The sequence below is a fragment of the Thalassophryne amazonica genome, unplaced genomic scaffold, assembly GCF_902500255.1.
Source record: "Thalassophryne amazonica unplaced genomic scaffold, fThaAma1.1, whole genome shotgun sequence".
Classification (NCBI taxonomy): Eukaryota; Metazoa; Chordata; class Actinopteri; order Batrachoidiformes; family Batrachoididae; genus Thalassophryne; species Thalassophryne amazonica.
Window position 1 is genome coordinate 620,659 of NW_022986248.1, and position 23,359 is coordinate 644,017.

Below are 23,359 nucleotides of genomic sequence, written 5' to 3' on the forward strand. Positions count from 1 at the left end.
TGAAGGAAATTTGAAACTGCTGGCTAAGGCTAAGCGTAAATTTGGTAAGATTGTAATTCACGTCGGCAGTAATGACACCCGGTTACGCCAATCGGAGGTCACTAAAATTAACATTAAATCGGTGTGTAACTTTGCAAAAACAATGTCGGACTCTGTAGTTTTCTCTGGGCCCCTCCCCAATCAGACCGGGAGTGACATGTTTAGCCGCATGTTCTCCTTGAATTGCTGGCTGTCTGAGTGGTGTCCAAAAAATGAGGTGGGCTTCACAGATAACTGGCAAAGCTTCTGGGGAAAACCTGGTCTTGTTAGGAGAGACAGCATCCATCCCACTTTGGATGGAGCAGCTCTCATTTCTAGAAATCTGGCCAATTTTCTTAAATCTTCCAAACCGTGACTATCCAGGGTTGGGACCAGGAAGCAGAGTTGTAGTCTTACACACCTCTCTGCAGCTTCTCTCCCCCTGCCATCCCCTCATTACCCCATCCCCGTAGAGACGGTGCCTGCTCCCAGACCACCAATAACCAGCAAAAATCTATTTAAGCATAAAAATTCAAAAAGAAAAAATAATATAGCACCTTCTACTGCACCACAGACTAAAACAGTTAAATGTGGTCTATTAAACATTAGGTCTCTCTCTTCTAAGTCCCTGTTGGTAAATGATATAATAATTGATCAACATATTGATTTATTCTGCCTAACAGAAACCTGGTTACAGCAGGATGAATATGTTAGTTTAAATGAGTCAACACCCCCGAGTCACACTAACTGTCAGAATGCTCGTAGCACGGGCCGAGGCGGAGGATTAGCAGCAATCTTCCATTCCAGCTTATTAATTAATCAAAAACCCAGACAGAGCTTTAATTCATTTGAAAGCTTGTCTCTTAGTCTTGTCCATCCAAATTGGAAGTCCCAAAAACCAGTTTTATTTGTTGTTATCTATCGTCCACCTGGTCGTTACTGTGAGTTTCTCTGTGAATTTTCAGACCTTTTGTCTGACTTGGTGCTTAGCTCAGATAAGATAATTATAGTGGGCGATTTTAACATCCACACTGATGCTGAGAATGACAGCCTCAACACTGCATTTAATCTATTATTAGACTCTATTGGCTTTGCTCAAAAAGTAAATGAGTCCACCCACCACTTTAATCATATCTTAGATCTTGTTCTGACTTATGGTATGGAAATAGAAGACTTAAGAGTATTCCCTGAGAACTCCCTTCTGTCTGATCATTTCTTAATAACATTTACATTTACTCTGATGGACTACCCAGCAGTGGGGAATACGTTTCATTACACTAGAAGTCTTTCAGAAAGCGCTGTAACTAGGTTTAAGGATATGATTCCTTCTTTATGTTCTCTAATGCCATATACCAACACAGTGCAGAGTAGCTACCTAAACTCTGTAAGGGAGATAGAGTATCAATCAATCAATCAATTTTTTTATATAGCGCCAAATCACAACAAACAGTTGCCCCAAGGCGCTTTATATTGTAAGGCAAGGCCATACAATAATTATGTAAAACCCCAACGGTCAAAACGACCCCCTGTGAGCAAGCACTTGGCTACAGTGGGAAGGAAAAACTCCCTTTTAACAGGAAGAAACCTCCAGCAGAACCAGGCTCAGGGAGGGGCAGTCTTCTGCTGGGACTGGTTGGGGCTGAGGGAGAGAACCAAGAAAAAGACATGCTGTGGAGGGGAGCAGAGATCGATCACTAATGATTAAATGCAGAGTGGTGCATACAGAGCAAAAAGAGAAAGAAACAGTGCATCATGGGAACCCCCCAGCAGTCTACGTCTATAGCAGCATAACTAAGGGATGGTTCAGGGTCACCTGATCCAGCCCTAACTATAAGCTTTAGCAAAAAGGAAAGTTTTAAGCCTAATCTTAAAAGTAGAGAGGGTGTCTGTCTCCCTGATCTGAATTGGGAGCTGGTTCCACAGGAGAGGAGCCTGAAAGCTGAAGGCTCTGCCTCCCATTCTACTCTTACAAACCCTAGGAACTACAAGTAAGCCTGCAGTCTGAGAGCGAAGCGCTCTATTGGGGTGATATGGTACTACGAGGTACCTAAGATAAGATGGGACCTGATTATTCAAAACCTTATAAGTAAGAAGAAGAATTTTAAATTCTATTCTAGAATTAACAGGAAGCCAATGAAGAGAGGCCAATATGGGTGAGATATGCTATCTCCTTCTAGTCCCCGTCAGTACTCTAGCTGCAGCATTTTGAATTAACTGAAGGCTTTTTAGGGAACTTAGACTCTTTCTCTCCGATTGTTCTGTCTGAGTTATTTTCATTAGTTACTTCATCCAAACCATCAACATGTTTATTAGACCCCATTCCTACCAGGCTGCTCAAGGAAGCCCTACCATTATTTAATGCTTCGATCTTAAATATGATCAATCTATCTTTGTTAGTTGGCTATGTACCACAGGCTTTTAAGGTGGCAGTAATTAAACCATTACTTAAAAAGCCATCACTTGACCCAGCTATCTTAGCTAATTATAGGCCAATCTCCAACCTTCCTTTTCTCTCAAAAATTCTTGAAAGGGTAGTTGTAAAACAGCTAACTGATCATCTGCAGAGGAATGGTCTATTTGAAGAGTTTCAGTCAGGTTTTAGAATTCATCATAGTACAGAAACAGCATTAGTGAAGGTTACAAATGATCTTCTTATGGCCTCGGACAGTGGACTCATCTCTGTGCTTGTTCTGTTAGACCTCAGTGCTGCTTTTGATACTGTTGACCATAAAATTTTATTACAGAGATTAGAGCATGCCATAGGTATTAAAGACACTACGCTGCGGTGGTTTGAATCATATTTGTCTAATAGATTACAATTTGTTCATGTAAATGGGGAATCTTCTTCACAGACTAAAGTTAATTATGGAGTTCCACAAGGTTCTGTGCTAGGACCAATTTTTATTCACTTTATATATGCTTCCCTTAGGCAGTATTATTAGACGGTATTGCTTAAATTTTCATTGTTACGCAGATGATACCCAGCTTTATCTATCCATGAAGCCAGAGGACACACACCAATTAGCTAAACTGCAGGATTGTCTTACAGACATAAGACATGGATGACCTCTAATTTCCTGCTTTTAAACTCAGATAAAACTGAAGTTATTGTACTTGGCCCCACAAATCTTAGAAACATGGTGTCTAACCAGATCCTTACTCTGGATGGCATTACCCTGACCTCTAGTAATACTGTGAGAAATCTTGGAGTCATTTTTGATCAGGATATGTCATTCAAAGCGCATATTAAACAAATATGTAGGACTGCTTTTTTGCATTTACGCAATATCTCTAAAATCAGAAAGGTCTTGTCTCAGAGTGATGCTAAAAAACTAATTCATGCATTTATTTCCTCTAGGCTGGACTATTGTAATTCATTATTATCAGGTTGTCCTAAAAGTTCCCTAAAAAGCCTTCAGTTAATTCAAAATGCTGCAGCTAGAGTACTGACGGGGACTAGAAGGAGAGAGCATATCTCACCCATATTGGCCTCTCTTCATTGGCTTCCTGTTAATTCTAGAATAGAATTTAAAATTCTTCTTCTTACTTATAAGGTTTTGAATAATCAGGTCCCATCTTATCTTAGGGACCTCATAGTACCATATCACCCCAATAGAGCGCTTCGCTCTCAGACTGCAGGCTTACTTGTAGTTCCTAGGGTTTGTAAGAGTAGAATGGGAGGCAGAGCCTTCAGCTTTCAGGCTCCTCTCCTGTGGAACCAGCTCCCAATTCAGATCAGGGAGACAGACACCCTCTCTACTTTTAAGATTAGGCTTAAAACTTTCCTTTTTGCTAAAGCTTATAGTTAGGGCTGGATCAGGTGACCCTGAACCATCCCTTAGTTATGCTGCTATAGACGTAGACTGCTGGGGGGTTCCCATGATGCACTGTTTCTTTCTCTTTTTGCTCTGTATGCACCACTCTGCATTTAATCATTAGTGATCGATCTCTGCACCCCTCCACAGCATGTCTTTTTCCTGGTTCTCTCCCTCAGCCCCAACCAGTCCCAGCAGAAGACTGCCCCTCCCTGAGCCTGGTTCTGCTGGAGGTTTCTTCCTGTTAAAAGGGAGTTTTTCCTTCCCACTGTAGCCAAGTGCTTGCTCACAGGGGGTCGTTTTGACCGTTGGGGTTTTACATAATTATTGTATGGCCTTACCTTACAATATAAAGCGCCTTGGGGCAACTGTTTGTTGTGATTTGGCGCTATATAAAAAAATTGATTGATTGATTGACTTGTACAACCCCTGGCAATAATTATGGAATCACCGGCCTCGGAGGATGTGCATTCAGTTGTTTAATTTTGTAGAAAAAAAAAGCAGATCATAGACATGACACAAAACTAAAGTCATTTCAAATGGCAACTTTCTGGCTTTAAGAAACACTATAAGAAATCAAGAAAAAAAAAGGTTCTGGCAGTCAGTAACGGTTACTTTTTTAGACCAAGCAGAGGAAAAAAATATGGAATCACTCAATTCTGAGGAATAAATTATGGAATCACCCTGTAAATTTTCATCCCCAAAACTAACACCTGCATCAAATCAGATCTGCTCATTAGTCTGCATCTAAAAAGGAGTGATCACACCTTGGAGAGCTGTTGCACCAAGTGGACTGACAAGAAGTTGTTCACAGTCAGCTGTGTCTAAACTCTGGACCAAATACAAACAACATGGGAAGGTTGAACTTAAAGCAATATGTCTCAAAAATCGAAAATGCACAACAAAACAAATGACGAACGAATGGGGGGAAACTGGAGTCAACGTCTGTGACCGAACTGTAAGAAACCGCCTAAAGGAAATGGGATTTACATACAGAAAAGCTAAACGAAAGCCATAATTAACACCTAAACAGAAAAAAACAAGGTTACAATGGGCTAAGGAAAAGCAATCGTGGACTGTGGATGACTGGATGAAAGTCATATTCAGTGATGAATCTCGAATCTGCATTGGGCAAGGTGATGATGCTGGAACTTTTGTTTGGTGCCGTTCCAATGGGATTTATAAAGATGACTGCCTGAAGAGAACATGTAAATTTCCACAGTCATTGATGATATGGGGCTGCATGTCAGGTAAAGGCACTGGAGAGATGGCTGTCATTACATCATCAATAAATGCACAAATTTACGTTGATATTTTGGACACTTTTCTTATCCCATCAATTGAAAGGATGTTTGGGGATGATGAAATCATTTTTCAAGATGATAATGCATCTTGCCATAGAGCAAAAACTGTGAAAACATTCCTTGCAAAAAGACACATAGGGTCAATGTCATGGCCTGCAAATAGTCCGGATCTTAATCCAATTGAAAATCTTTGGTGGAAGTTGAAGAAAATGGTCCATGACAAGGCTCCAACCTGCAAAGCTGATCTGGCAACAGCAATCAGAGAAAGTTGGAGCCAGATTGATGAAGAGTACTGTTTGTCACTCATTAAGTCCATGACTCAGAGACTGCAAGCTGTTAGAAAAGCCAGAGGTGGTGCAACAAAATACTATGTGATGTGTTGGAGCATTCTTTTGTTTTTCATGATTCCATAATTTTTCCCTCAGAATTGAGTGATTCCATATTTTTTTCCTCTGCTTGGTCTAAAAAAGTAACCGTTACTGACTGCCACAATTTTTTTTTTTCCTGATTTCTTATAGCCAGAAAGTTGCCATTTGAAATTACTTTAGTTTTGTGTCATGTCTGTGATCTGCTTTTTTTCTACAAAATTAAACAACTGAATGAACATCCTCCGAGGCCAGTGATTCCATAATTTTTGCCAGGGGTTGTACATACTGGAATCGCTGCTCTTTTACTCTGAGGGTGTTTCTTCTGAAGGGAACTCTGTAGACTCGCTTCATGCTGACTCTGTTTTTCAGTGGTGTTTTTCAGATCAGTGGTGGAGAGACTTACACTGTTGATGCCCCTGAAATGGTTATTATCTTGAATGATCCATTGCTGAACTTGCCAAAGTTGGTTGCGTTATTTTGCACCACCATCTGGACTATTAAGGCCTCTTGGTGGTGGCTGAATAAAGGTGCTCGTCCTGCTGCAACACGCGGTCTTGCAACTCTACCAAAAAAAGGGGTCAAAATATATAATATACACTTTGTGTAAAGAATGTGCATAGAAGAGTTGCACATACCTGTTGTCCTCTTTAAATTGTCGGATAATTGATCCAACAGTGTATCTGCTGAGGTTGGGTGTGAGTCTTTGTCCTGCTTCTTTTAGGGTCATTCCATGAATCAACACATTATTGATCACAGTTTCTCGAATCTCATCTGAAATTCTCCTTCTTTGCATGGGTCTTTGTCTCGGCTGAAGCCTGGTCGCAGGCCAGGATTAGGTGCACGGACAGGTTCTGGACGAGGCTGAGGAGCAGGTTCTGGTTCTGGAGGAGGCTGAAGAGCAGGTACTGGATCTGGACCAGGTCCATGGGCTGGTCCAGGTTCTGGTTCCAGCTCCGGTCTGGGTCATCCACGGCCACGTATTCCTCGTCCACCTCTTGCTCCTCTGACGTCCATTTTGAAGACAATGCTGCTTCCCAGCAGGTTTTATGCTCTGCTGTTCATTGGCAACAGCACTTTCAGCTTTGACCTGTTGTGTCTTAATTATGACAGCTGTGCTGGAATAGTGTTCGCATTCTGCCTCCTAGTGTTCACTTTTTGAAAAACGTGCTATGACTGAAATGTCTGTTCAAATGAGCAAAAAGTGTGTGCAGTCTTTTTTAACAGTGTGCAACATTTTTGGGAGCAATGTGTAAGCCATGAAATGTATCCAATATTTTGACGACAGAGTTCTGTGTGCAGTCAATGGAATTTAGTGTCTTAGAAAAACTAACTCCACTGTGCTGGGGTAAAGAGGCAAACTCACAAAAATTGTCACTGTCCAAATACTTATGAACCTGACTGTACAAAGTGCTTTTAGTCAAGACTGTTTTTCTAAAAGGCCAACAAACCATATATGAGAAGTGAAATCAGATAAACTGTTCAAAAAAAGTTGATGACTTTGCATTTCTAAAGGAAGTACAAGTTAGCAATTTCCCTGGAACCAACAGCTGTATCAGCCTCAGCGTGCTTTATGACAAACCACAGCAGGGACGCTCGTCACTTACTCCACAACAATCCACAGGCAAAAAACACAACCACTTATTTTTTAGAGGACAAATGTCTGTCTACTTACAATCTGTTTCTCTGTGTACTTGTTGGAACTGAGAAGATTCACAGCTTCCATATGTCCAAAGTCAATATCATGGCCCAGAAGAAAGATGAAGAGCAGCTTGCAAACATACTTTTTCTTACTGTAGCCATCCAGAGCCTTGTCTCCTGTTGACATACAACATGACAAATTGGATTTCACTGTCTATATTACACGGTACACCCTCACAGAAATGTCAACATTTGATGAACTGAGACTATCTGAATATCTGAATTTAACTCAATGGACACAGATTGAAAAAAGAATATATATATATATATATATATATATATATATATATATATATATAAAAGCAATGAATGAATTCATTCGGTGCACACAGACTCAAAAAAAAAAAAAAAAAAAAAAAAATCAATTTCACAATTTTGTGTGGCCAAAAGGGCGTAGGCAGAAGCAAAAGCTTTTAAACACCTACCCCCTTTTACCATACAAAATAAATATATATACATACTCAGAACAAATACCAAAGAAACAAGCACAGACAATAGCGATTAATCAATGAACTAAAATTTCTCAACACAACAAATCAAGCAATAGTGCACAACCCAAAAAACAATATATTCAATCAACCTAATTCATCATATTATAACAAGTAATTATATTGTTTTTATGAAGTCTTTTAAAGTGAACTGAAGTACCAAAGAATTTAATATTATCAGGAGTTATTCCAAATATTTACACCTTTTACAGAAACACAAAGCCTTTTACAGTAGCTCAAGTCTTTATCAAATAATAATGTTCCTCTCAAATTATAACTGGACTCCCTAATTTTAAACAGATCCTGGACATGCTGAGGTAAAAGTATATTTTTAACTTTGTACACAATTTGTATTGTGATATAATCAACCAAGTCCCAGAATTTCAAAATATGTAAACAGACAAATAGTGGGTTTGTTGGCTCACGATATGGTTTATTAAAGATAACTCTGATAGCTTTCTTTTGTAGTAAAAATATTGGATTTGTATTTGTTTATACGTTTCCACAAACCTCAATTTAAAAAATTTTTAGATTTAACATGTGTTTACCATTGTAATTTATTGTCAATAAAAAGAAATTTCTGCTTAAATTCCTGGGCTTATTTCCAAATACAATACACTTTGTATTACCAAGATGAAGCGATAATTTATTTAAATCAAACCAATATCTGAAATTCTGTAATTCCTTTTCCATCATGTCCAAAAGCTGTCCCAAATGATTCCCACTACAAAACACAGTCGTATCTTCAGCAAATAAAATACAACTCATGGACTTGGAAACCAAACATACAGGTGCTGGTCATATAATTAGAATATCAGGAAAAAGTTGATTTATTTCAGTAATTCCATTCAAAAAGTGAAACCTGTATAATGTATACATTCATTCCACACAGACAGATATATTTCAAGTGTTTCTTTTAATTTTGATGATTATAACTGACAACTACTGAAAACTTCAAACTGAGTATCTCAGAAAAATAGAATATTTTGAAAGGGTTGAATATTGAAGACACCTGGTGTCAGACTCTAATCAGCTAATTAACTCCAAACACCTGCAAAGGCCTTTAACTGGTCTCAGTCTAGTTCTGTGGGCTACACAATCATGGTGAAGACTGCAGACTTGACGTCTTGTCTGGACTAAAGACAAAAAGGACTGACTGCAGCTGAGTGCTCCAAAGTTATGTTCTCTGATCAAAGTACATTTTGCATTTCCTTTGGAAATCAAGGTCCAAGAGTCTGGAGGAAGAGAGGAGAGACACAGAAACCACGTTGCTTGAGGTCCAGTGTAAAGTTTCCACAGTCAGGGGTGCCATGAAAAGTCAGTAAGGTATATCTTATATATTATATTCCAATTCTAAGGTGGAACTATGCCAGTATACAAAGGTATATCTAAATATCTAAAAAGGAAGAGTAAAATAGAAGAGTAGAAAAGAGTAGAGCCACTTTGGTGCCTGGTCTTGAGAACCAGGGATGGTAGGTTAAAAAGCTTTTTCATCCCATGGGAACTCTCCCTACCCACCCAAGCTGCTCAAGAAAAAGGTATATATAATATAATAAATAATAAGACATAAGAAGGATAAGACATCACAGGAGAAGACTGTAGTATGTAGACTAGTAGTAAAATCAAATATAGTTAGTAGGTTAAGCAGTAGAAGCAGAAGCTGTGAGTGTACTGGTATCTATCTAAAGTAACTCTGTTAGCATACTATAGGAAATCAAATCAAATCAATTTTATTTATATAGCGCCAAATCACAACAAACAGTTGCCCCAAGGAGCTTTATATTGTAAGGCAAAGCCATACAATAATTACAGAAAAACCCCAACGGTCAAAACGACCCCCTGTGAGCAAACACTTGGCGACAGTGGGAAGGAAAAACTCCCTTTTAACAGGAAGAAACCTCCAGCAGAATCAGGCTCAGGGAGGGGCAGTCTTCTGCTGGGACTGGTTGGGGATGAGGGAGAGAATCAGGAAAAAGACATGTTATGGAAGAGAGCAGAGATCAATCACTAATGATTAAATGCAGAGTGGTGCATACAGAGCAAAAAGAGAAAGAAACACTCAGTGCATCATGGGAACCCCCCAGCAGTCTAAGTCTATAGCAGCATAACTAAGGGATGGTTCAGGGTCACCTGATCCAGCCCTAACTATAAGCTTTAGCAAAAAGGAAAGTTTTAAGCCTAATCTTAAAAGTAGAGAGGGTGTCTGTCTCCCTGATCTGAATTGGGAGCTGGTTCCACAGGAGAGGAGCCTGAAAGCTGAAGGCTCTGCCTCCCATCCTACTCTTACAAACCCTAGGAACTACAAGTAAGCCTGCAGTCTGAGAGCGAAGCGCTCTATTGGGGTGATATGGTACTATGAGGTCCCTAAGATAAGATGGGACCTGATTATTCAAAACCTTATAAGTAAGAAGAATAATTTTAAATTCTATTCTACAACCCCTGGCAAAAATTATGGAATCACCGGCCTCGGAGGATGTTCATTCAGTTGTTTAATTTTGTAGAAAAAAAAAAACAGATCACAGACATGACACAAAACTAAAGTCATTTCAAATGGCAACTTCCTGGCTTTAAGAAACACTGTAAGAAATCAGGAAAAAAAAAATTGTGGCAGCCAGTAACGGTTACTTTTTTAAACCAAGCAGAGGGAAAAAAATATGGAATCACTCAATTCTGAGGAATAAATTATGGAATCATGAAAAACAAAAGAACACTCCAACACATCACTAGTATTTTGTTGCACCACCTCCGGCTTTTCTAACAGCTTGCAGTCTCTGAGTCATGGACTTAATGAGTGACAAACAGTACTCTTCATCAATCTGGCTCCAACTTTCTCTGATTGCTGTTGCCAGATCAGCTTTGCAGGTTGGAGCCTTGTCATGGACCATTTTCTTCAACTTCCACCAAAGATTTTCAATTGGATTAAGATCCGGACTATTTGCAGGCCATGACATTTACCCTATGTGTCTTTTTGCAAGGAATGTTTTCACAGTTTTTGCTCTATGGCAAGATGCATTATCATCTTGAAAAATGATTTCATCATCCCCAAACATCCTTTCAATTGATGGGATAAGAAAAGTGTCCAAAATATCAACGTAAACTTGTGCATTTATTGATGATGTAATGACAGCCATCTCCCCAGTGCCTTTACCTGACATGCAGCCCCATATCATCAATGACTGTGGAAATTTACATGTTCTCTTCAGGCAGTCATCTTTATAATTCTCATTGGAACGGCACCAAAAAAAAGTTCCAGCATCATCACCTTGCCCAATGCAGATTCGAGATTCATCACTGAATATGACTTTCATCCAGTCATCCACAGTCCACGATTGCTTTTCCTTAGCCCATTGTAACCTTGTTTTTTTCTGTTTAGGTGTTAATGATGACTTTTGTTTAGCTTTTCTGTATGTAAATCCCATTTCCTTTAGGCGGTTTCTTACAGTTCAGTCACAGACGTTGACTCCAGTTTCCTTCCATTCATTCCTCATTTGTTTTGTTGTGCATTTTTCGTTTTTTGAGACATATTGCTTTAAGTTTTCTGTCTTGATGCTTTGATGTCTTCCTTGGTCTACCAGTATGTTTGCCTTTAACAACCTTCCCATGTTGTTTGTATTTGGTCCAGAGTTTAGACACAGCTGACTGTGAACAACCAACATCTTTTGCAACACTGCGTGATGATTTACCCTCTTTTAAGAGTTTGATAATCCTCTCTTTTGTTTCAATTGACATCTCTCATGTTGGAGCCATGATTCATGTCAGTCCACTTGGTGCAACAGCTCTCCAAGGTGTGATCACTCCTTTTTAGATGCAGACTAATGAGCAGATCTGATTTGATGCAGGTGTTAGTTTTGGGGATGAAAATTTACAGGGTGATTCCATAATTTATTCCTCAGAATTGAGTGAGTACATATTTTTTTCCCTCTGCTTGGTCTAAAAAAGTAACCGTTACTGACTGCCACAATTTTTTTTTCTTGATTTCTTATAGTGTTTCTTAAAGCCAGAAAGTTGCCATTTGAAATGACTTTAGTTTTGTGTCATGTCTGTGATCTGCTTTTTTTCCACAAAATTAAACAACTGAATGAACATCCTCCTTGGCCAGTGATTCCATAATTATTGCCAGGGGTTGTAGAATTAACAGGAAGCCAATGAAGAGAGGCCAATATGGGTGAGATATGCTCTCTCCTTCTAGTCCTCGTCAGTACAGCTGCAGCATTTTGAATTAACTGAAGGCTTATCAGGGAACTTTTAGGACAACCTGATAATAATGAATTACAAGAGTCCAGCCTAGAGGAAATAAATGCATGAATTAGTTTTTCAGCATCACTCTGAGACAAGACCTTTCTAATTTTAGAGATATTGCGGAAAATAAAAAGTATAATCATTATGCTATCAAATGGAAATGTAAGAACTTAAGTACTATATGTTAATGTCTTTAGAGGAACACAAACTGATGAATCATTAAAAATTGACACCATGTAAAATAGAATTGTAAATGGTAAAATAAGCTAGTTATGGTAGAAGAGCTAAATTATCCATGAATAACTAGCCATGTCATCTACTGGTGTTGGTCCACTGTGTTTTCTGAGGTCCAAGGTCAACGCAGCCATCTACCAGGAAGTTGTGGAACACTCCATGATTCCTACTGCTGACCAACTTTATGGAAATGCAGGTTTCATTTTCCAACAGGACTTGGCACCTGCACACAGTGCCAAAGCTACCAGTACGTGGTTAAAGGACCACGGTATCCCTGTGCTTAATTGGCCAGCAAACTCACCTGACCTTAACCACATAGAAAATCTATGGCATATTGTGAAGAGGAAGATGCCACACGCCAGACCCAACAATGCAGAAGAGCTGAAGGCCACTATCAGAGCAACCTGGGCTCTCATACCACCTAAGCAGTGCCACAGACTGATTGACTCCATGCCACGCCAAATTCCTGCAGTCATTCAGGCAAAAAGAGCCCCGACTACGTATTGAGTGCTGGACAGGCTCATACAGTTCATGTTCATACTTTTCATTTGGCTAACATTTCTAAAAATCCTTTTTTTGTATTGGTCTTAAGTAATATTCAAATTTTCTGAAATAATCCATATTGCTGTTCGCTGAGTATATGATGTTTAGCAATAAAGTCATTTAACCTCTTTACAAATACCTTTTCCAAAATTTTTGAAAGCTGTAGTAACGGTGAGATTGGCCTGTAGTTTGAAAAGACATGTTTGTCACCAGATTTGAACAGCGGTATCACTTTAGCAGGAACTTTCCCAGTCATTAGTGACAAATTACAAATATAAGTTGAAGATTTAACAATACCTCCCCCTCGACCTGCCACCTTATCGTGGTGGGGGAGTTTGCGTACCCGGATGATCCTAGGAGCTGACGGGGGCTTTGTGCCCCTTGTAGGGTCTCCCAAGGCAAACAGGTCCTAGGTGACAGGTCAGACTAAGGGCAGTTCAGAAGCTCCCAAGACCAGTACAAAATCAAGGACCGAGACGTTGCCTGGTATGGCGGAGCCGGGGTCCCAACCTGGAGCCAGGCCTGGGGTTGGGGCTTGTGCGCTAGTGTCTGGTGGTCGGGCCTTAGCCCATGGGGCCCGGCTGGCCTCAGCCAGAAAGAGCGATGTGGGTCCGCCCTCCGGTGGGTTCACCACCTGCAGAGGGGGCCATGGGGGTCGGGTGCAGAGAGGATTGGGTGGCAGTCGAGGGCGGGTGCCCCAGCGGACTGGTCCGTGCTCACAGCCCCTGGCTGTTGGGATGTGGAATGTCACCTCGCTGGGGGGGGGGGGGGGGGAGCCTGAGCTTGTGCAGGAGGTTGAGAGATACCAACTAGAGATAGTCAGGCTCACCTCCATGCACAGCTTGGGTTAGGGTTAGTACCCAACTCCTAGAGAGGGGCTGGACACACCACTTTTCTGGCGTTGCCCACGGGGAGAGGCAGAGAGCTGGGGTAGCATTGCTTATTGCTCCCCAGCTCAGTTGCCATGTGTTGGATTTCACTCCGGTGAACGAGAGGGCCGCGTCCCTATGCCTTTGGGTTGGGGACAGGTCTCTCACTGTTGACTCGCCTACGGGCCGAGCGGCAGTGCAGAGTACTGACCTTTTGGAGTCCCTGGGAGGAGTACTAGATAGTTTTCCGACTGGGGATGCCATTGTTCTCCTGGGGGATTTCAACGCCCAAGTGGGCAGCGACAGTGAGACCTGGAGTAGGGTGATTGGGAAGCACGGCCTCCCCGATCTGAACCCGAGTGGTCTTCAGTTGTTAGACTTCTGTGCTAGTCACAGTTTGTCCATCATAAACACCATGTTCGAGCACGAGGGTGTCCATAAGTGCACGTGGCACCAGGACACCCTGAGCAGGAGGTCGATGATGGACTTTGTAGTCGTATCATCTTACCTTTGGCCACATATCTCAGACACTCGGGTGAAGAGAGGGGCTGAACTGTCGACCAATCACCACCTGGTATCGTGAGGGTCTGCTGGGAACGACTGGCGGAACCCCGTGTCAGCGAGGTATTCAACTCCCACCTCCGGGAGAGCTTCTCCCAGATCCCGGGGGAGGTTGGAGACATGGAGTCCGAGTAGACCATGTTCTCCACCTCCACTGTCGAGCTGTGGTGACAAGGTCTCTGGTGCCTGTCACAGCGGCAATCCCCGAACCCGGTGGTGGACGTTGGAAGTAAGGGATGCCGTCAAGCTGAAGAAGGAGTCCTACTTGTCTTTGTTGGCAAGTGGGACCCCGGAGGCAGCTGACAGGTACCGGCAGGCCAAGCGTGCCGCAGTCCATGCATTCGCAGGAGGCAAAGACTTGGGGTGGTGGTCCCTCTGTTAAAGAAGGGAGACCGGAGGGTGTGTTCCAACTACAGGGGAATCACACTCCTCAGCCTCCCTGGTAAGGTCTATTCCCAGAGTACTGGAGAGGAGAATTCAACATAGTCAAAACCCGGATTCAGAAGGAGCAGGGTGGTTTTCATCCTGGTCGCGGCACACTGGACCAGCTCTACACACTCCATCGGGTGCTCGAGGGTGCAGGGGAGCTCGTCCAAACAGTCCACATGTGATTTGTGGATCTGGAGAAGGTGTTCGACCGTGTCCCTCAGGGCACCCTGTGGGGGGTGCTCCAGGAGTACGGAATCCGGGGTCCTTTGTTAAGGGCTATCCGGTCCCTGTATGACCACAGCAGGAGTTGGTTCGCATTGCCGGTAGTAAGTCAAACCTGTTTCCAGTGCACGTTGGCCTCCGCCAGGGCTGCCCTTTGTCACCGGTTCTGTTCATTATCTTTATGGACAGAATTTCTAGGCGCAGCCAGGGTGTAGAGGGGGTCTGGTTTGGGAACCACAGAATCTCATCTCTGTTGTTTGCGGATGATGTGGTTCTGTTGGCTTCATCAAATCAGGACCTTCAACTTGCACTGGAGCGGTTTGCAGCCGAGTGTCAGGCGTCCGGGATGAATATCAGCACCTCCAAATCCGAGGCCATGGTTCTCGACCGGAAAAAGGTGCCTTGCCCTTTTCAGGTCAGTGGAGTGTCCTTGCCTCAAGTGGAGGAGTTTAAGTATCTCTGGGTCTTGTTCACAAGCGAGGGATGAATGGAGGGTGAGATGGACAGACGGATCGGTGCAGTGTCTGCAGTGATGCGGTCGCTGTATCAGACCGTCGTGGTGAAGAGAGAGCTGAGTAGGGGGGCAAAGCTCTCGATTTACCGATCGATCTACATTACGATCCTCACCTATGGTCATGAGATTTGGCTCGTGACCGAAAGAACGAGATTGCGAGTACAAGCGGCCGAGATGAGTTTCCTCCGCAGGGTGGCTGGGCGCTCCCTTAGAGAGGGATATGATTCCTTCTTTATGTTCTCTAATGCCATATACCAACACAGTGCAGAGTAGCTACCTAAACTCTGTAAGTGAGATAGAGTATCTCGTCAATAGTTTTACATCCTCATTGAAGACAACTTTGGATGCTGTAGCTCCTCTAAAAAAAGAGAGCTTTAAATCAGAAGTGCCTGACTCCGTGGTATAACTCACAAACTCGTAGCTTAAAGCAGATAACCGTAAGTTGGAGAGGAAATGGCGTCTCACTAATTTAGAAGATCTTCACTTAGCCTGAAAAAGAGTCTGTTGCTCTATAAAAAAGCCCTCCGTTAAAGCTAGGACATCTTTCTACTCATCACTAATTGAAGAAAATAAGAACAACCCAGGTTTCTTTTCAGCACTGTAGCCAGGCTGACAAAGAGTCAAGCTCTATTGAGCTGAGTATTCCATTAACTTTAACTAGTAATGACTTCATGACTTTCTTTGCTAACAAAATTTTAACTATTAGAGAAAAAATACTCATAACCATCCCAAAGACGTATCGTTATCTTTGGCTGCTTTCAGTGATGCCTGTATTTGGTTAGACTCTTTCTCTCCGATTGTTCTGTCTGAGTTATTTTCATTAGTTTACTTCATCCAAACCATTCAACATGTTTATTAGACCCCATTCCTACCAGGCTGCTCAAGGAAGCCCTACCATTATTTAATGCTTCGATCTTAAATATGATCAATCTATCTTGTTAGTTGGCTATGTACCACAGGCTTTAAGGTGGCAGTAATTAAACCATTACTTAAAAAGCCATCACTTGACCCAGCTATCTTAGCTAATTATAGGCCAATCTCCAACCTTCCTTTTCTCTCAAAAATTCTTGAAAGGGTAGTTGTAAAACAGCTAACTGATCATCTGCAGAGGAATGGTCTATTTGAAGAGTTTCAGTCAGGTTTTAGAATTCATCATAGGGTTAGGGTTAGGGTTAGGGTTACTGTTGATCATAAAATTTTATTACAGAGATTAGAGCATGCCATAGGTATTAAAGGCACTGCGCTGCGGTGGTTTGAATCATATTTGTCTAATAGATTACAATTTGTTCATGTAAATGGGGAATCTTCTTCACAGACTAAAGTTAATTATGGAGTTCCACAAGGTTCTGTGCTAGGACCAATTTTATTCACTTTATACATGCTTCCCTTAGGCAGTATTATTAGACAGTATTGCTTAAATTTTCATTGTTACGCAGATGATACCCAGCTTTATCTATCCATGAAGCCAGAGGACACACACCAATTAGATAAATTGCAGGATTGTCTTACAGACATAAAGACATGGATGACCTCTAATTTCCTGCTTTTAAACTCAGATAAAACTGAAGTTATTGTACTTGGCCCCACAAGTCTTAGAAACATGGTGTCTAACCAGATCCTTACTGTGGATGGCATTACCCTGACCTCTAGTAATACTGTGAGAAATCTTGGAGTCATTTTTGATCAGGATATGTCATTCAAAGCGCATATTAAACAATATGTAGGACTGCTTTTTTGCATTTACGCAATCTCTAAAATCAGAAAGGTCTTGTCTCAGAGTGATGCTGAAAAACTAATTCATGCATTTATTTCCTCTAGGCTGGACTATTGTAATTCATATTATCAGGTTTCCTAAAGGTTCCCTAAAAAGCCTTCAGTTAATTCAAAATGCTACAGCTAGAGTACTGACGGGGACTAGAAGGAGAGAGCATATCTCACCCATATTGGCCTCTCTTCATTGGCTTCCTGTTAATTCTAGAATAGAATTTAAAATTCTTCTTCTTACTTATAAGGTTTTGAATAATCAGGTCCCATCTTATCTTAGGGACCTCGTAGTACCATATCACCCAATAGAGCGCTTCGCTCTCAGACTGCAGGCTTACTTGTAGTTCCTAGGGTTGTAAGAGTAGAATGGGAGGCAGAGCCTTCAGCTTTCAGGCTCCTCTCCTGTGGAACCAGCTCCCAATTCGGATCAGGGAGACAGACACCCTCTCTACTTTTAAGATTAGGCTTAAAACTTTCCTTTTTGCTAAAGCTTATAGTTAGGGCTGGATCAGGTGACCTTGAACCATCCCTTAGTTATGTTGCTATAGACGTAGACTGCTGGGGGGTTCCCATGATGCACTGTTTCTTTCTCTTTTTGCTCTGTATGCACCACTCTGCATTTAATCATTAGTGATCGATCTCTGCTCCCCTCCACAGCATGTCTTTTTCCTGGTTCTCTCCCTCAGCCCCACCCAGTCCCAGCAGAAGACTGCCGCTCCTGAGCCTGGTTCTGCTGGAGGTTTCTTCCTGTTAAAAGGGAGTTTTTTCCTTCCCACTGTAGCCAAGTGCTTGCTCACAGGGGGTCGTTTGACCGTTGGGGTTTTACATAATTATTGTATGGCCTTGCCTTACAATATAAAGCGCCTTGGGGCAACTGTTTGTTGTGATTTGGCGCTATATAAAAAAACTGATTGATTGATTGAGATAGGGTGAGCAACTTGGTCACCCGGGAGGAGCTCGGAGTCGAGCCGCTGCTCCTCCATGTCAAAAGGAGCCAGCTGAGGTGGCTCGGGCATTTTTTCCGAATTCCCCCTGGACACCTCGCTGGAGAGGTGTTCCGGGCACGCCCCATCGGGAGGAGGCCGCGGGGAAGACCCAGGACACGTTGGAGGGACTACGTCTCTCGGGTGGCTTGGAAAGGACTCGGGGTTCCCCTGGAGGAGCTGGGGGGAGGTGTGTGTGGATCGGGAGGTCTGGGCGGCTTTGCCTGAGCTGCTGCCCCGGTATTATTATTATTAATAATTACTAAGCTATTGCGAGCTGCGTCAGTCACAGTCAGTCAGAGCTGCGTGTCGTCAGAGCGAGCTGCAAAAAGTTTGTACCTGAGTTTTCAGAGGTGGTGTTTGTAGTTGCCATCTGCCACGCGGTGTTTGCCAACCCGGACAGTGGGAATACCACCTCAACCGGCAACTTAGCCCCGCGACTGGACAGCAACAACGTCCGAGGCCCGCCCAACGTGGTGAATTCACTGAGGCCGCGCGCTGCGTCATTAGAGCCGCGCATCACGAGTGCCGCTTCCCCGAGGCCTCGTGCAGCCACCGCGGATCTATCAGCGCGGAAACACCGAGGCCGCGCGGCACCAGCGCAGTGCAGATCCATCCCGGTGACAAACAACGCAGGCTGTTAACAGCGGCGATCGACAAGCTGCTCATAAGCCGACCATGGGGCCTAAGAAGGTTCTGACAGCGGAGGAAGGTGACGATATTAAAAAATCTCTGGACTTTCTATCAGAGGAGATTTCTGTTGTGAAGCAGCAACAGAAATCAATTATGGATCTGGTGGAGGAGGTGAAGGCATTACGGCTCCAGAATGCCGAGAAAGACCGGCATCTGGTGCAGCTGGAAACAGAGTGGCTGAATTGGAGCAGTACACCAGAATTAACGACGTCATCATCACAGGTCTTCATATCAAACCACGGTCCTACGCACGGGCGGTAACAGATGAGAGTGGAGGGGAGCCCAGTGAACAGGAGGTCAGCTCTGTGGAAAAACAGGTTGCTGATTTCCTCCTATCTAAAGGTATAGAAATGGATTTAAATAACATTGAAGCGTGCCACCCTCTGCCCCGGAGAAATGACGGTGATAAACGAACCGTCATCATGAGATTCATCAACAGAAAACACAAAACAGCACTGTTAAAACAAGGAAGAAAACTGAAAGGGACAAACGTATTCATCAATGAACATCTCACCAAACGGAATGCCGACATCGCCAGGAAAGCACGCTTCTTGAAGAAACAGGGAAAAATCCAGCACACATGGACTTCAAACTGTAAAATATTCATCAAAACTGAACGGATCACCAGAACAAGCAAAAGTCATGGCAATAAGGAACATCGAGGAGCTGGACAAATATGAACAATAGTGTTTCTTAAAGCGAGGATCTGGACAAATATGACCAATAAGGTATGAGGACACAAACACATCACAACACCAGACACAGACCAGAGGAACCTATTCATCTACTACCTATTCATCTACATCTGGAGACAAGAAGGATATAACTCAAAGGATTGCTGATCATGGAAAAGTAGAACTGAGAACATTTAAATACACAGACCACAATGTACTGGACTTGGAGCACGATATAGACCCGGACAATAATTTCTTCTCAAATATCAATGACAGTTGTTGCTATTATACAGATGAACAGTTTAATCGGATCATTAAACGGATAACAAATTATCAATAATCCATTTCAACAGCAGAAGTCTATATGCAAACTTTAACAACATTAAAGAATATTTAAGTCAGTTTAAAAAAATATTTACATAATTGCTATATCAGAAACATGGATCAATGAAGATAAAGGAATGGATTTTGAACTGGATGGATATGAATTTAATTGTGTAAACAGAAAAATAAGAGTGGAGGAGGAGTGGCTGTGTATGTGGATAAGAACATGGATTATAAAATAGTAGACAATATGACAACTGTGATTGATAACTTATTAGAATGTATAACTATTGAAATATGTGAAGAAAAAAGCAAAAATGTATTAGTCAGCTGTATATATAGAGCACCAGGATCTAGTATTGAAACATTCACTGACTGTATGGGAAAAATGTTCTCAAAAACTAATCAAAAAACTGTGTTCATTTGTGGTGACTTAAATATGATCTGCTCAATCCAAATAAGCATAAAATAACAGATGAATTTATCAGTATAATGTACAGTATGAGTTTATATCCAAAAATCACCAGGCCAAGCAGAATTACATCCCATAGTGCCACCTTAATTGATAATATATTCAGCAATGATATTGAGAATAACACTGAGTGGATTATTAATCAATGACATTAGTGATCATCTACCAGTTTTCATCGTTTATAATAGAAACCATCGGCGGAATCAGCCAGAGGAGAAAATAAAATACAGGCGAGTGCGGACAGAGGAAAACATGAACACACTAAAGAAGGATTTTACAGGAGCAAAACTGGGAAAAGGTATACAGTGAAAGTGATGTTGATAGTGCATATGAAACTTTTTTACAAATATTACATCATTATATGATAAAAATTGTCCAACTAAACAAGACTACAGAAACAAAAAATCCAAGCTCGACCATGGATGATGAAAGGGTTACGAAATGCATGTAATAAGAAAAATACACTGTATAGAGAATTCATAAAACTAAAGACTAAAGAGGCAGAAAATAGATATAAGAAATACAAAAATAGATTAATATTATATGGGTATGTAGGAAGGAATATTATAGTAACATATTATATAATAACAAAAACAATATTAAAGGAATATGGGATATATTAAATAGCATTATCAAAATGGTAATAAAAACAGAGTTACCCTCAGTATTTCATTGATAATAATGTCAAGAAGGAAATAAGGATGAGGTAGTCAACGGTTTTAATAATTTTTTTGTAAATATTGGACCAAGCTTGGCAGAAAAAAATTCCCGATTCCCAACCTGAGGATTGGGATAATAATCTCATAGAAAGAAATCCCTGTTCAATGTTCCTCACAGCAGTGGATGGAAATGAAATTATAGACATGTGAATAATTGTAAATATAAAACATCTACCAATTTAAATGAAATTGATATGGTGGTGGTAAAACAGGTCATTGAATGGATGTAGAACCATTAACATACATCTGTAACTTATCCTTTCAAACCGGTAAATTTCCCAATCAAATGAAAATAGCTAAGGTTGTGCCGCTGTATAAGACTGGGGATAGACACCACTTCACAAATTATAGACCTGTTTCTTTGCTTCCACAATTTTCCAAATTATTAGAAAAGTTATTCAATAATAGATTAGACAATTCATAAATAAACATAAATTACTTACTGATAGTCAATATGGATTCAGAGCACATAGTTCAACATCACTTGCATTAATAGAATCAGTTGAGGAGATTACAAAATTACAAACGCCATAGACCACAAATTACATTCAGTTGGAATATTTATAGACCTTAAAAAGGCTTTTGATACAATTAATCATGACATATTAATCAATAAACCTGAACAGTATGGGATTAGGGGGTTGGTGTTGCACTGGGTGAGAAGCTACTTAAGTAACAGAAAACAGTTGTGAGTTGGGGGAATATACATCATCATGCTTGGACAATGCTTGTGGCGTCCCACAGGGGTCAGTATTGGGTCCAAAACTGTTTCTAATTTATATAAATGATATTGTCAATGTTTCCAAAATATTAAAATTAGTATTATTTGCAGATGACACAAGCATTTTTGTTCAGGGGGGGATTTGCAGGAGTACTGAGGAGGATCAGTATAGAAATGGGAAAATTGAAAATATGGTTTGACAGAAACAAATTATCATTAAACTTAAGTAAAACAAAATACATGTTATTTGGCTATTGTAATACAGACATACAGGTTCAGTTACAAGTCGAGGGGGTAGATATTGAAAGGGTACATGAAAATAAGTTTCTGGGGGTGATAATAGATGATAAGATAAACTGGAAGACTCATATAAAACATATACAAAGTAAACTGTCAAGAAGCATTTCAGTTCTAAACAAAGCGAAACATATTCTGGACCACAACTCACTCCGCATTCTTTACTGCTCACTGGTTTTACCATATTTACAGTACTGTGCAGAGGTATGGGGTAATACTTATAAAGGTACAACACAATCACTATCAGTAATGCAGAAAAGAGCTATAAGAATTATTCATAATACTGGCTATAGAGATCATACAAATCCACTATTTTTACAATCCAAATTCTTAAAATTCACAGACTTGGTTCATTTTCAAACAGTACAAATTGTGTATAAAGCAATAAACAATTTACTTCAGCAAATATAAAAATATGTTTTTTAACAGATCAGGGGATTACAGTCTGAGGGGAAATTTAATTTAAAGCATCAGTGGGCACGAACAACATTAAAGGTTTCTGTATTTCTGTCTGTGGGGTGAGGATGTGGAACAGATTGGGAGTGGGGCTCAAGCAATGTCCAAGCATGAACCAGTTCAAACAGCGGTACAAAAATGTGTTTTTTTCTGGGTATAGGGAGGAGGAAGGGTAATGAGGGTAGGGTGTTTTTTGTTTTTTGCTTCGGCTTGTAAATATATAGTATTTTGTATGTAAGTAGGTATGTGTAGGTGTATATTTATGTTTGTGTATATATATATATATATATATATATATATATATATATATTGATATCGGTTTAGGTGTGTAGGAATCTATGTGTATATGTGGCAAAGGGGATTACTGGTTGTGGGGAAGAAGGGGTAGGGATAAATAAGCTGATGCTTCACCCTACCCCTTTTCGGACATGTTGGGTACACAGTAGGAACTTTTTTGTTGTTGTCTTTACTGATCTATCTTGTAATTGTTGTTGTATCAAATGTTCGAAATAAACAGTTTTCATTCATTCATTCATTCATTAATAATAATAAAGAATATTACTGATATTATTATTATCAAAAACATATCAAAATTGTAATTGTCAGTTTTTTTGCAATAGCTGCAATAGCTACATATGTTCCTTAATGATTTTGGCAGTATTTGTGTTAAAATAAGCTGGATAGTCTAACAACTTTTTTTTATTATTTCATTTTGAAGCTTACAAGTGCAGTTAATATAGGTTTCATTTTTTTCCCAATAAATCACTACAGTACTGCTTCTTACAAGATCTCATAATGCTAGTTAATTTGATTTTGTATAGCTTATATTTTCTTTCAGCTTCATTTGTTGTGAGTTTTATAAACTGCTTGTACAAAATTTATTTTATTTTTTATTTTCATTTTTTATCTTGGTGGACCATTTTCATTGTGTACAGAATGCTGATGAGTCGACTG

The 23,359-nt window shown here is 40.8% G+C and overlaps 1 protein-coding gene across 1 annotated transcript in view; it reads right to left on the reverse strand.

Moving 5' to 3' along the window:
* The window catches only part of LOC117505792 (AP-2 complex subunit alpha-2-like), a 153,877-nt gene extending 136,596 nt beyond the window's left edge, over window positions 1–17,281 (reverse strand). Inside the window, 4 exon segments of the mRNA XM_034165328.1 lie at window positions 7,178–7,320; window positions 12,029–12,032; window positions 15,639–15,649; window positions 17,241–17,281. Coding sequence (XP_034021219.1) covers window positions 7,178–7,320; window positions 12,029–12,032; window positions 15,639–15,649; window positions 17,241–17,244 — 162 coding nt within the window. The 5' untranslated portion in view covers window positions 17,245–17,281.
* Between the last annotated feature and the right edge of the window lie 6,078 nt (window positions 17,282–23,359).